The 13,061-nt window shown below is 34.0% G+C and overlaps 1 protein-coding gene across 1 annotated transcript; it reads left to right on the forward strand.

The window, feature by feature from the left end:
- The first annotated feature begins 11,434 nt into the window (after positions 1-11,434).
- Positions 11,435-12,894, forward strand: EBP (ethylene-responsive element binding protein). Its single transcript, XM_059599800.2, has 2 exons — positions 11,435-11,708; positions 12,159-12,894. Exons 1-2 carry the CDS (start codon positions 11,516-11,518, stop codon positions 12,743-12,745), a joined length of 780 nt encoding a protein of 259 aa, XP_059455783.2. The 5' UTR covers positions 11,435-11,515; the 3' UTR covers positions 12,746-12,894.
- Positions 12,895-13,061: the final 167 nt, after the last annotated feature.

A 13,061-nucleotide genomic window follows, 5' to 3' on the forward strand; every position in this document is an offset into this window, starting at 1 on the left:
GCCATCGACGCAAATGACGAAGCATACCAATTGATCAGTGTTGAGTTTGCTTATTTGCTTAGTGAGGATGGTGGGTTACCTCGTTTGGTTGCATCGAAGTGGAAGGAATCTACATACTTTAGAGAATGTGAATTTCTTTTAAACTACCTTTTGTTGGAAATGTGGATTTCAGTTTAGAGATGTGAGAATTTACATTCCCTTGGCCGTGGAAAATCTTTCGTTCTTTCTTTGAATGATAAAAATGCACGCATTCTTTTGCCCATATGTTTTTATTAATAGGGCACTATACCTCTTCTTGTGCATGCATACAAAAATGAATATAAAATCTGTATATAAAAGTGAAGAATTATTTTATTCCACAAAAAATGAAAATGAAACGTACCTATTTTATAGATGAAATTAAAAAAAAAAAAAAAAAAAAAAGTGTTTGGAATTGCGTTAGTGAGTTTAGAAAATACTTTTAGTACATAAAAAGTTACGCCAAGCAAAATTGGGTTTGTTTGCCAAAAAAAACTTTAAAAGTGCTTCTGAGTTTTTTGGTCTAAAAAAAAACCCAAAATGCAGTTTTGAGATAAGCTTGAAAATAAGGCTTTTTTCTAAATTTTTTTTTTTTTTTTTTTTTTTTTTTTTTTTTTTTTGGCTTTTACAATAGGTAAAATCTCGTTCTTTTTCAATATAATCCCAAATAAGCTCTAAATCAACTAGTATGGACATTTTATAGATTGAGAAATGAAAGAAAACCCCACCCACGGTTTATATATAATTTTTCTTTCCTATAATTTTTAAATAATTATGTATCAAACTGAAGAGAGAGGCAAAACTGTTATTTAATTTTTATTTTTATTTTTAACAATTTGCCTCTTCAAAAGCAAAGGGCCGGATTCTCTCCATTTCAAAAGAAATGGAGAGGATCCGACTAGTATAGGTTTTTATTTTTATTTTTTTTGACAAGTTCACACAAAAGGGGAAGAGGGGATTCGAACTAGCAACCTCCGGTTCATAAGGCGTGGTTTTCAGCCGATTTAGTTAGCCCATTGGGGACAATTTCTTATATAGATTTCTATAGACCGTCAGTGGAAACTTTTTTTTTTTTTTCTTTTGGGGGGGGGGGGGGGGGGGTGGGGGGGAGTAAAACCTTTTGATAGGATATGAAGACGCTATTTTATGAATGCATAAGGGGTCAAAATCTCCTGAAGCAATTCTAGAATTCTTAAATATTTTTAGGGTAAATACTGAGTTGTTAAAAGTAAATATGGTAAAATCTAAATCATTCAATTTTTAAACAATGTTTGAGAATTTGACGAAGTCTACTCCCTATTCTGGAAAATCCTGATCCGAGCAAAAGTAGTAAGAGAACAATTTTTATTTTTATTTTTTTGAAAAGAGTAAGAAAACAATTATTAGTGCTTATAAACCCCATAAACCCCATATAATTCTATCCGAGAGGAAAAAATAGATAAGGAATAGGATTTTTTTTTTTTTTTTTAATTTTATTTCATAGTCAAAATTTTATTTTGTTACATTTAACTGTATACATGATGTCACGTTATTTAAAAATTTTAAATGATGTGATATTATTTACACTGTTAGATGCAAAATATATATATATATATATATATATATATATATATATATATGACCATGAAATTACTATTTTCCATTTCACTTGAAATAAAGAAGATCATTGCTCTATAAGAAATGCAAGTGAACTTTCCATTATAAATATGACAAGAAGTTAGGGCTCAATTTGCATAAATATTCCTTAGGAATACCTATTCCTCTAGAATGCGGAATAGGTTTTCCATAATATCTCCAATAGAATCTCCGGAGTGGTCACACTAGATCGGGAGCTAGGTCCAACTATAGCCACATGGTGGTTGGAGGTGGTGCCGGCTATAGGAGGAAGGGGGTGTTATTCCTATGTTATATTTTATAAAGGTATTTTAGAAAATTCGATTGAAATATGATCTCATTTCAATTAAAAATTTTGGTCATTCCTGTACGTACGTCTTATCACCAAACTAATGAATCATTTTATTTCAGTTTCTTGTATTCTTAATAATATTCATTCTTATCACCAAACTTATATTTTATTACGTTGAGAAATGTCAGATCGAGACCTTGCAAATTAAAATGGTTCGTAATTCTTAATCTCATGATTATATTTAGGAAACGTCATTATTACTCAATGCCTGTACTTGAATTTTGGCTAAAACTCCACTTAAGATTAATCAATCATGAGCAATTACGTCATAGGGTCGTCGTCAGGAGTGTGTTTTATGGATTGTTCAATGAGGTATATATATTAATATATATCGATGTTTTAATCTTATAGTAGTCTCTCCTTTGACTTTGCCCAACGGACTAAATCTGGTAATTGGTAAATGAATATTGGTGGTATTTACTATTTAGAGTTAGTGGGAATTGCATTGAGTAGTAGACACAGAAAGTCATTACGTTATTTTGACTCCATCTAGCTCAGACCCAATCCTTAAAGAACTAATCAAAGTGAAAACAACAGGATAATTAATTAAGCAACAAGGTGGCTTTAATAATAAAAAAAACATGAGTGAAGATAAAGCAAGAGGCTTGATCCTCAAGTGTTCAATGCATCATAAGATCAAGTTGCAAAGGCAGTGTAAATCTATCATTATATTCTTTTACTCTGAATTCAATTAACCTCGTGCCCTTATCTTTTATCCATTTTCTTTTTCTTTTTCCTAATTATGAGAGGATATAGATGCCATGCATGTCCCATATATATTAACAAAGAGTCATGATACACATCACGTCGAGCGTGCATAAACAATCATGTATACACGTGTAAATTTTTTTTTTTTAATTAAAATATTATATTTTAATATTTAAAAATATTAAATCATCTGGGGCATGCATGACTGTTCATGCACACCCAGCGTGATGTTTATCATCACTCATTAACAAAACATTTCGTACTTAATTTCCTGTAATACAATTTAGAAACCATTTAACAGTCAAAATTAGATTTCATAAATTTAATTATAAAATATATAATATCGTATAATGAATATATTGTCACATCGTGCTTGATAGTTGATATTTCCTTTCGTTTCTTTAATAATTGGGTGGATGTTAAGGACCCCCCACCCAAAAATGGAACCAACATGGCGGAATACGTGTGGAGTTGACAGTTTTGTTGCATTTTTTGGCCGATAAAGAACAAAAAGTCTTCTCCATTACTGTTGGCTAAAATCTATTGGCTTTAGCTCTATAATTCTGAGCGGAGAAACAAATGAAAACAGGCTTGAGTTGCATGTAGTCGCTTAAAAATATAAATATTCTTTAATTGGTTGATTCCTTTTTTCCATTAGATGTTAGATATGATCAATATTCCTTTGACTCTAAAAACCTTCTATATCTTCTCTAATTAAAGAGAGAAGCTATATATGAAACTCTAGTGTTTTCTTTCCGTCTCTTTCCCGTGAGATCTCTTCGAAGAGGAGGTATAGCTTCCCTCCTCCTCCCCTATTCCTTTCCTTTATGTTTGTACTTTCTTTTCTATCCCTATTTCTCCTCTTTTTTTCTTCTCCGTTCAGCGTTCGTTGCTTCTCTTACATTGTCAAAAGGATGAGATATTGACATTTTTTGATAGTTTAGAAGCTGACATTGACACAATTGATAGTTTAAGATAACATTGACAATGTAATGGTAGTTTGAAAGTGTTGCGAGCGCACTTATAAGTATTATGTCTCACAATGAGAAAATATAAAGAAAAATAGTACTACTTAATATACTTAAGTGGACCCAAACTCATTCGTTTAGGCTAAAATGATGTTTAAATATGTCTATTAATGTACTATTGATAAAATATCTCAAACCCTTAATCTTCTCAGCAAAAAAGAATATGTATACTTTTTCCAAAATAAAATTATTTTTAATATTTCAAATAGTAATGAAATATATTGTATATCTAAAAAAAATTATGTTTATTTAAAGGGAAATCATATATAAAATTCTTAGGTCAACGCGCTTTTATTAAAAACTCCTTGGTTTTTTTTTTTTTTGAAATTTAGTCCCTGAGTAACTAGAAACTAATAGAAAACTCCCTACCATCAATTTTTATTAACTGCCGTTAGTCCACTCAAAACTCCCAATTTTATCTGATTAAAATATTCATTTTTTATTAATTTTTTTTTTTTAAAAAAAAAAAAAAAAAAAAAAAATTGAAAGGTGGCCAAGGGTGGTGGTGCCACCCCTGGCCACCCCCCCAACCCCTATGGGGGTGGCCGCGAGCCACCCCAAACCCCCAAGGGGGGGCCATGGGTTTGGGGTGGCCTGCGGGCCACCCCCAACCCCCAATGGGGTTGCCGCGAGCCACCCCTAGGTGGTTTGGGGTGGCCCGCGGCCACCCCATTGGGGGTTGGGGGTGGCCCGCAGGCCACCCCTCCACCCATGGGGTGGCTCGCGGCCACCCCATGGGTGGAAAGCGGTGGCTCAAGCCACCCCATGGGTGGTTTGGGGTGGCCTCCAAACCACCTAGGGGTGGCCAAGGGTGGCACCGCCACCCCTAGCCACCCTTCAATTTTTTTTTTTAAGATTTAATTTTTTAAATTAAATTAATATTTTAATCAGATAAAACGGAGAGTTTTGAGTGAACTAACGATAGTTAACAAAAATTGACGGTATGGAGTTTTTTAGTAGTTTCGAGTTATCTAGGGACTAAATTTTCAAAAAAAAAATACCCAGGGAGTTTTTAATAAAAGCGCGTTGACCTAAGGATTTTATATATAATTTCCCTTATTTAAATTGAAAGATTTACATCTTTCAAGTAAATCCAACATTTTGAAGAGAATAAAAAAAAAAAAAATCAAAATTTTGAAGATTAGGAAGAAAGGTTCTATATACCACATTTGCCAGTTATAAGGAAGTCAATTAGTTTATAAAGAATCCTCATCACTTAACAATAAATTGAGTAATCAATTAAACACCCCCCCGCCCCCCCCCAAAAAAAAAAAAAAAATTTAAGTGATAAAAAAGAGAGCTAGCTGCCTAGCCGGCAAATTTGCTGCTGTCACAAGCACAGGCATACTGGATAGAAATGTCTTCCAAATTAGTCCCTTTTAAATATTTATAGCAACTTGACATTATTTTAAATGGATTAGAGAATATTTCTTTCAACTGGTTTGGAGGAAATTTATGTCTTGTGTTTATAATCTATTTAGTTACATAAGATGGAGAGAGAGAGAGGCTCTGCCTTCTCTTTAGAATTCCCCTCTCCTTTCTTCTAGACAACACCAAGAAGAACTTCAAGAGGAGGAAAGTTTTAGATCTAGATCTTCTCTCCTCCCTTTTCACGGTAGCAGTGCTCGGTGTCTTTTCTGTAAGCTCCACCGATCTTTGTTTCTGACGGGTTGCTATAGATCTAATTTATAAATATAGATCCAGATCTAGTCTCTTCAACCTTAAGATCTTATTGTCTTCTTCAGCCAAGGTGTATCTTCCAAAGGGGTGTCTACGATGCCGTGCTCCTCCGCTACTGCTTGTGGGGTTTTTGCTTTTTATTTTTTATTTTGTTTGTCCTGGCCTTCAGGTTGATGATGAAATACATTGGTGTGGGGGCTTAACTTTCACGACCGGATTTTTAGTTTCTAGTTGTTTTTTATTTTTGTTTTGTATTTGAACTACTCATATCTTAGATCTAGTCTGCACGAAGCAGATATGTTCCTTAAATGTAATTGTACATGGGTTAGCGGAAGTTTAAAGTCATTTTGATGCCTTTGTAACCTTCATAACTTTTGACTATAATTTTTCAAAACTGTATGCTTTATGTTGTAAGAGCTTTATGCTCATAAAATTTCATCAATGGAAGTTCATATATATATATATATATATATATTTTTTTTTAAAAAAAAAAAGTTACATAAGATAACTACAATTAGTGCTTATGATTAGCAAAACACTCGGCTATGATTAGATAACTACAAATTCTAATATCATACATTATTTGAATCTAAATACAGTGGCTTCTTATCTCGTTGTAACTTCTTATCCGGAAGGATATTAATTTGCTTTGCTGTAGGAGTAGGACTCTTCAACGCATGGGGAGTGTAAGCAGTTACGTCTCTTAGAATATGATATCATCATTTCCCATTTCCAAAGCCGATTTCTGATCAGCTGGATCAGAAAATGTACAGGAACAGCCATTTAATTTTAAGAGCCTGCCAAAAACTTGTTGCCATCCTAATTAAGAATTGGTTTATATCGATCATTGGGTTGAGGTTAATTTAGGGTTTTAATTTTGAGCCTCATCAATCAACATGTACGTGGATTGTTGACCCAATTCTGAGCAGATATTTTCGTGCGAGTACAGAGAGCCGTCAGCCATGCATGGCGCTTTTAAGACTGCTCCCAGCTCACTACACCAACCTACTTTATTGTCTCACATACGTATCGTATGTGGACCGTACATATACGTTAACAGTATGCTTCTTTTTTACTTTTTTACTTCTTTTTTTTCCTTTTTCCTTCAGAGAAAAAACGGTGAGTGACATAAAAGTTCTTTCCATTTTAACTCATTTTATGATCAAATAAATATATTTTCTAATTACATGTAATTTTAACCATGAAATAACTCTTTGTTATATCAATTAAAATAAAAGACGATTGTTATCCTCTTTTCGGGCAAAGGAAGTATTGATGGTTTCTTTTCAAAAGGGAGATATTGATGGTTTCCACATGGATGACGACGCCAACCCCGATCTTTATCTTAAGCTACAAGGGTTGGGTGCCGGTGGCCCTTCACCGCTCAGCTCACCACCTTTTATATATATATATATATATATATATATATATATATATAATTTTTTATTCAATATTTCATTTATTCGAGAATAGAATTAATTGTAATTTTGAACGGCTAGCTCCATCAAACAAACACTTAAAACTAATCGGAGTGAGTATTAGTAGAGACTATCTTTCTATCATCTTTTTATCTTCTTAAACGTGATGTGGCTTTCAAAATCACCATTAAATTGTAAATGAATTATACTTGAATTTTAATCTAATGATGATTTTGAAAGCCACATCAACTTTAAGCGAATAAAAAGATGGCCCTTAGCATTACTCAATCGGAATTGGATGGAAAATGGGTTTGATACAAGAGAATTAATACTACAAGAAGTTTTGAGATAATTTATGTTCCCCAATAATCGATTTGATATATATAAGCTCCTAAACCCTAATGACCCATTTAGTAATTATTCCTAAAAATTAACACATTATTTTTTTTAAATTGAATCCTTAAGCATACAAAAAAGAGGGATAAAAATTGGAGTAATCTCAATCAATATAAGGCAAAAATTATAATTAGAGGCATTATCTATTCTCTAACTAATCTTTCATCTCGCTTTTTCATATCATTTTATTTGAATTTTGAACGATTATTATTTAAATAATACAATGACAGGAAAATAGAAGTAAAAAATAAGTTGGTTCTCTAAATTTAAAGAAAATATAAGGAAAGTTGTCATCAGTACAGAAGCATAAAAACATACAAATCCTAAAATTGCTAAAGGAAAAAGCTTTAAAAAAAGAAGAAGGAAAAAATACAAAAGATACCCTAATTTCTATCGGATAACCTATATATATATATATACATCCTGCAGCACCCTTTTAGAATAGAGGTATGACGACAAAGAACAGCATGCAACGAGGCGTGCGTTTCGATTTTGTTTCCGAGGAAGACGCCATTGGAGGAGTTAGGAGGCAAAAAAAAAAAAAGCTGTGTAGGGGGGGGGGGGGGGGGGGGGTGTGGGTCTTTGCAACTTCAGCCTCTTGCTTCCTAAAAGGCTGCAGTATTTTGGCCCTTTTGGTGATGTAATGCTGCTATCTTTTATGAACAAACATATATCACTAAACCAATTAGCTGTATTTCTGCTATTTTTTAATAGAAAAGGCTTGGGTTCAATCACTTTTACAGATAAATATAAACTTATAATATCAACAGGGCACAAAAAAAAAATGGAAAGGGAAAATATAATTGGATTTTATGGACACCCATTGAGTTTTAGCTCACGGTTCTTTCCTTTGTACTAAAAATACATACCGAGCCTAAAAAGTGAGTCAAGTTTTATATTTGCTTCTTCATGAACGTTAATCGAGTCGAGCCAAATTTATACGAATATATATCGTTTAATAACCAATCTTAGTTTTGTGCTCACGAACGGACCGTTTAATAATCAAATCGAGCTTAATTGAGCAGAATCCGAGTAAGTTTACGTGTAGCTTTGATCATTTAATTAACAGCCCTATGTCAAGCTATCAAACTGATCAACCACTATTCACCTATATGTATACAAAAAGCATTTATATCCCGTCCAATAAATGTTTAATTAAAAGGAAAATTGTACATGTATTTTTATTTACTTATTTTTTAATATGGCAATAAAAATCATTATTGATATATCATATATAGATTAATTCATTCAAAATTAATAGTGATTTTTACTGTCACGTAAAAAAAATAAGCACTTAAAAATACTTATAGCCAGCATTTCTCTAACTAAAAAAACACATTTATTTATTTAATTTCTGCATTAATTGTATCTGGTCAAAGCTTCAGATAAATTAGCTAAATGGATGAGATTTTTATTTTGCTTTTTCATATTTTTTACTACACGGTTGGTCAAAATAACCTTTTGACTAGCCAAAAGATGAGTGATCGGAAAAAGTTGTCTTCTCTAATCCTCTGCACCATAAAAAGCTTGTGTATGAAGATTTAAGTTCCAACAATGGCAACTTGAGGGCTGCTACACGTGCTAATTAATAACTAATATTTAATACCTATATATGTATATTAAATGTTGAATGCCTGACCCAGCATAAAGAAGAAGCAAATTAATATCACTCTTGGACTTTGACAAAAGTGTAAATTTAGTCCTCTTACATTTTTTAAATTTAATTAATGCACATTATATTTCTAACAAACCAAACTATCTGTAATTGATTTTTCTGTTAAATCTAACAAATGTTTTGTCAAGTAAATTGAATATCTATCATAATTGTCTTCTTAATGGCTAGTGCAAGTTGTGCAACCTTTATCTATAGATCATTCTTCTTTTGGGTATGACTGTTGCTTAGAACTGGAAGAAGTACTCGAAGCAAAAACAAAGACAAGCTGGATATGACGAATAATAAAAAGTCTAAAAAAAAAAATAAAAAAAAATTGGAACTATGATGGGGTGGATTATGAAATGATCAGCGGTCTCATTTATGCTATGCCTTGCATCGTGTTCGTGTGTTTAGCGTGGGGCGGTTATTGCAGCTATTTAGCGGGGGTTCGAGAAGGGTTGAGAAATTTTTTGAGGTTTCTACTCGGTTTTGTACCATTTTTTATTTGGCTACCGCTTCTAAGATTCATTTCTTGGTTTTTGTTTAATATACAAATGACCATGTCAGTTTTTGACCAATTTCTTATTATTTATTTGTGGTTTATGTAATATATTTTTATTTTAGGTCTTTTGTTGTTGAGTTCTCTCCTTCTTTTTTTGGGTTTTATAGATCCCATATATGTAACCTTTCCGCTATTTAACTAGGAAAAAAACAAACCAATGATAGTGGAATGACCAGCCAAGTGAGTGGAGAGAAACATATTATTATTTTGTAATGGAAACTAGATATGAAAGAGATAAATAATTTCATTTAATTTTTCTGTTAGTAATGATGTTGTGAAAAGTCATATACATCTCACGTGATTAGATTTGATCATAAATGTAATAAGCATGGACTAAATTTTACAAATAAAAAGTATAACTACTAAAATAATACTCATATCAAAGTTACTATATATATAAATAATCAGAAATCTTGCATTAACCATCTATGAATTACACCTCAAATTGGTCTCCAAGAATAGTTCAATTAGCTAAAGATCACGTCTCATAAAACAAATGTAACTAAATCGAATTTTTTTCCCATTCTTTTGTGTAAACATGTCAAAAAAAAAACATTACACCTCAAGTTTGATAGAAGGAACAATATTACTAGAAAAGCTATAGTTTTGGGCAAGAACTCACATAAGGCTTTTAATCAAATTCCATATTTGTGATGCTACTAATATTATTGTAATTTGTACAACATGATATATATTCTCACCTAAAATTACCACATTAGTTTGTCACACCTCTCTCAAAATTTTCTCCAAATCAGTCAAGAGGAAATATCCTTCAACCTATGTAAAATAGTATTAAATGTCTGTAAACATTTAAAATGTACATTAAATTTTTAACTTCATTAATAGTAGTTTATTAACTTAAACTAAACTTAATGTGCCTTTTAAATGTTTATAGACACGTGGTACTATTTTACATGAGTTTGAGAATATTTTATTCAAACTGGTTTGAAGAAAATTTATGTCCTATATTTATACATACAATTTGGATTTATTTTATTTTATTTTTTTGTATTGTTACAATATGTATTTAAATGCTTGCATTTCACGCTTTTCTCTTCTTCTTTTTTTTGGATGACATTCATCATGCATAAACAATGAAATGAAGGGTTGAAACTCAAGAGCATGCGATGTTCCCGTGAGCGTGAAAGAGTGCTCTGGTTTCCTTCGTAAATACTTGCAGAATCCCAGGGTCCTTTGATAGGTTTCGCTCGCGCGAATTCCGTCATCGTGGCGGTTAAATTTTGGCACCACTCCTGGACGTACGTTACACCAGCTGTTTCATTTCACGGCCACGGTTACACAGTACTGTCGTCTAGCTCCTCCAACCACACGCCGCCACGTACTCGGTAACCCAGCCTATTTGTCACGTAAAGGCATGCGAGTCCACCCCAATTCTTCACTCACTTCCAAAATCTCCATGAATCGTACGGTCGCTATCAAGCCAAATCCTATCTGTACCCCCACGTGCCACTCCTGCCATTTTCTTCTTACATCAAGTCCCTCCCCCCCCCCCCCCATTCACTACAGTAAAACTCTTACTAGAACCGCAATTATTGTTTTAACGATTTTAACCTGTAAAATAAATTAAGAAATCTAGAATATCTGATCTTTCAATTATTTTTGTATCTCAGCAAATCTCAAAGCTACTAGGCTAGAGATATATATATATAATATTTTCCTTTTTTCTTTATTTATTTTTAATATGTTCACACAAGAGGAGGGAGAGGAGATTCGAACTAGTAACCTCCGCTTCATAAAGCGTGGTTCCTAACCGATTGAACTACCTCTTGGAAACTATATAATATTTCCTTAATCCTTAAATTATGTTACTGTCCCTGATAAATATTGAATTATTTAATTAAATAATAATTGTTTAGAATGTAAATATTATTTATTCATAAACAAAACCGGGCCCAAAAGAAAGGTTTTATTGCAGCTTTGTCTGTTTATGGGCCGAGTGGTTGTAACCGTCGGTCTATCTATAAAGACTCCCCAAATGCATAGCCTTTGTCTCTCATCAACGCATTATACACACTTCTCTTTTATGAGTCTCTCTCTTCTGCTATCTCTTGAAGTGGCACAAACATGTGCGGCGGGGCTATCATCTCCGATTATGTTGATATAAGGCCTGGCCGGAAGCTGTCGGCTGAGGAGCTCTGGTCCGAGCTTGACACCGACTCCGACCTCCTTGGCTTCGACTCCTTTAATGGTAGAGCTTATCCAAACCAGTTTGGCTACGACTACAAGGTCCCTCAAAAACCCAAGCAACTCAACAAAGGTACGTAATTAACTTCTTTTGTTAGCAAGTTGACATTTTTGCATATGGGTTTCATCAAAAACTTGGATTTAACTTCTTTTGTTAGCAAGTTGACATTTTTGCATCTGGGTTTCATCAAAAACTTCGATTTTGTTCGACTTTTCTATCTGGGTCTTCTATTAATTAATTATTTTTATTTTTTGGTTTTTCTTCTTCTGTTCATTTAATTTGCTTTGGTTATTTTGGCCCATCGTTATTCTATTTTTAGGCAGTACTGTAAGATTAATTATCCAAAAGACCATATATAACTTGATTGTTAGTAAACCGACTCTACTGTCAAACTTGCTTTATGTTTGAGTAGTGCTCATAATAATAACAACAAAAATAACGAGTGGTTCTGGTTTTTCTAGTAATATTGAAGACAATTTTTTTTTTTTTTTCTAATTTGTTTTTTTTTGGGTATTATTACAGTGACGAGCGATAAGGCTCAGAAAACAAGCCAATTAGTTGCAGAAAAGGAGAGGAAGAGTCAGAAAAGTCGCAAGAACGTGTACAGAGGGATCCGACAGAGGCCATGGGGAAAATGGGCGGCTGAGATCAGAGACCCACACAAAGGTGCCCGAGTCTGGCTTGGTACCTACAACACAGCCGAAGAAGCCGCACGCGCTTACGACGAAGCCGCCAAACGAATCCGAGGCGACAAAGCCAAGCTCAACTTTTACATGAAACCCCGTCCGGCTCCTGCTCCGGCTCTCTCTCCCCCGCCGGCTAAGAAGAGGTGCACGCTTCCCGAGTTAACCCAGCCGAGTTTCCAGACCACCGAGGCTCTGCCGCCGCCGCTACCGCCAGCAAACATGGGCATGGGCATGGGATACCCTTGCAAGAACGAGGAGTTTGAGCTGAAAGAGCCATTCTCGAGCTTGGAATCGTTTCTGGGTTTGGAGCCTGAGCAGCAGCCGTGTTCGCTCGGTGGAAGCACCGAGTTCGACTCGGCCGACCTCTGGCTGCTAGACGACCTGGTAACGCATCACCAGCAACAACTGAAGCTCATGTATTAGCTTTAGACAAAAACACCAAAAGATCAATGGAGGGATCATGTGTACGCGAGAGTCTATGTGATTATGGTAGCTTTTGCTTTATTATTATTAATGCTTTTTTCGGTGCCGTAAATACCAGAAATAAATTTGGCGTGTGTTTGCGTGTGTCATCGTCCTTGTCGTTGTCTGGGTTTGTTTTGTTTTGTTTTAGGTTGGTCTCGTGAGTCGTGCCGGAGCTCGGTGCATGTACCTCAGCTTTCGTTGGATTCTAATAATTTCCTCTCAATTAATTAATTAATTAATATTCTTGGTTTTTATTATTAGTATCCGTACTATT

This window comes from Corylus avellana, chromosome 2, assembly GCF_965113065.1.
Source record: "Corylus avellana chromosome 2, dhCorAvel1.hap1.2, whole genome shotgun sequence".
NCBI classification, from domain to species: Eukaryota; Viridiplantae; Streptophyta; class Magnoliopsida; order Fagales; family Betulaceae; genus Corylus; species Corylus avellana.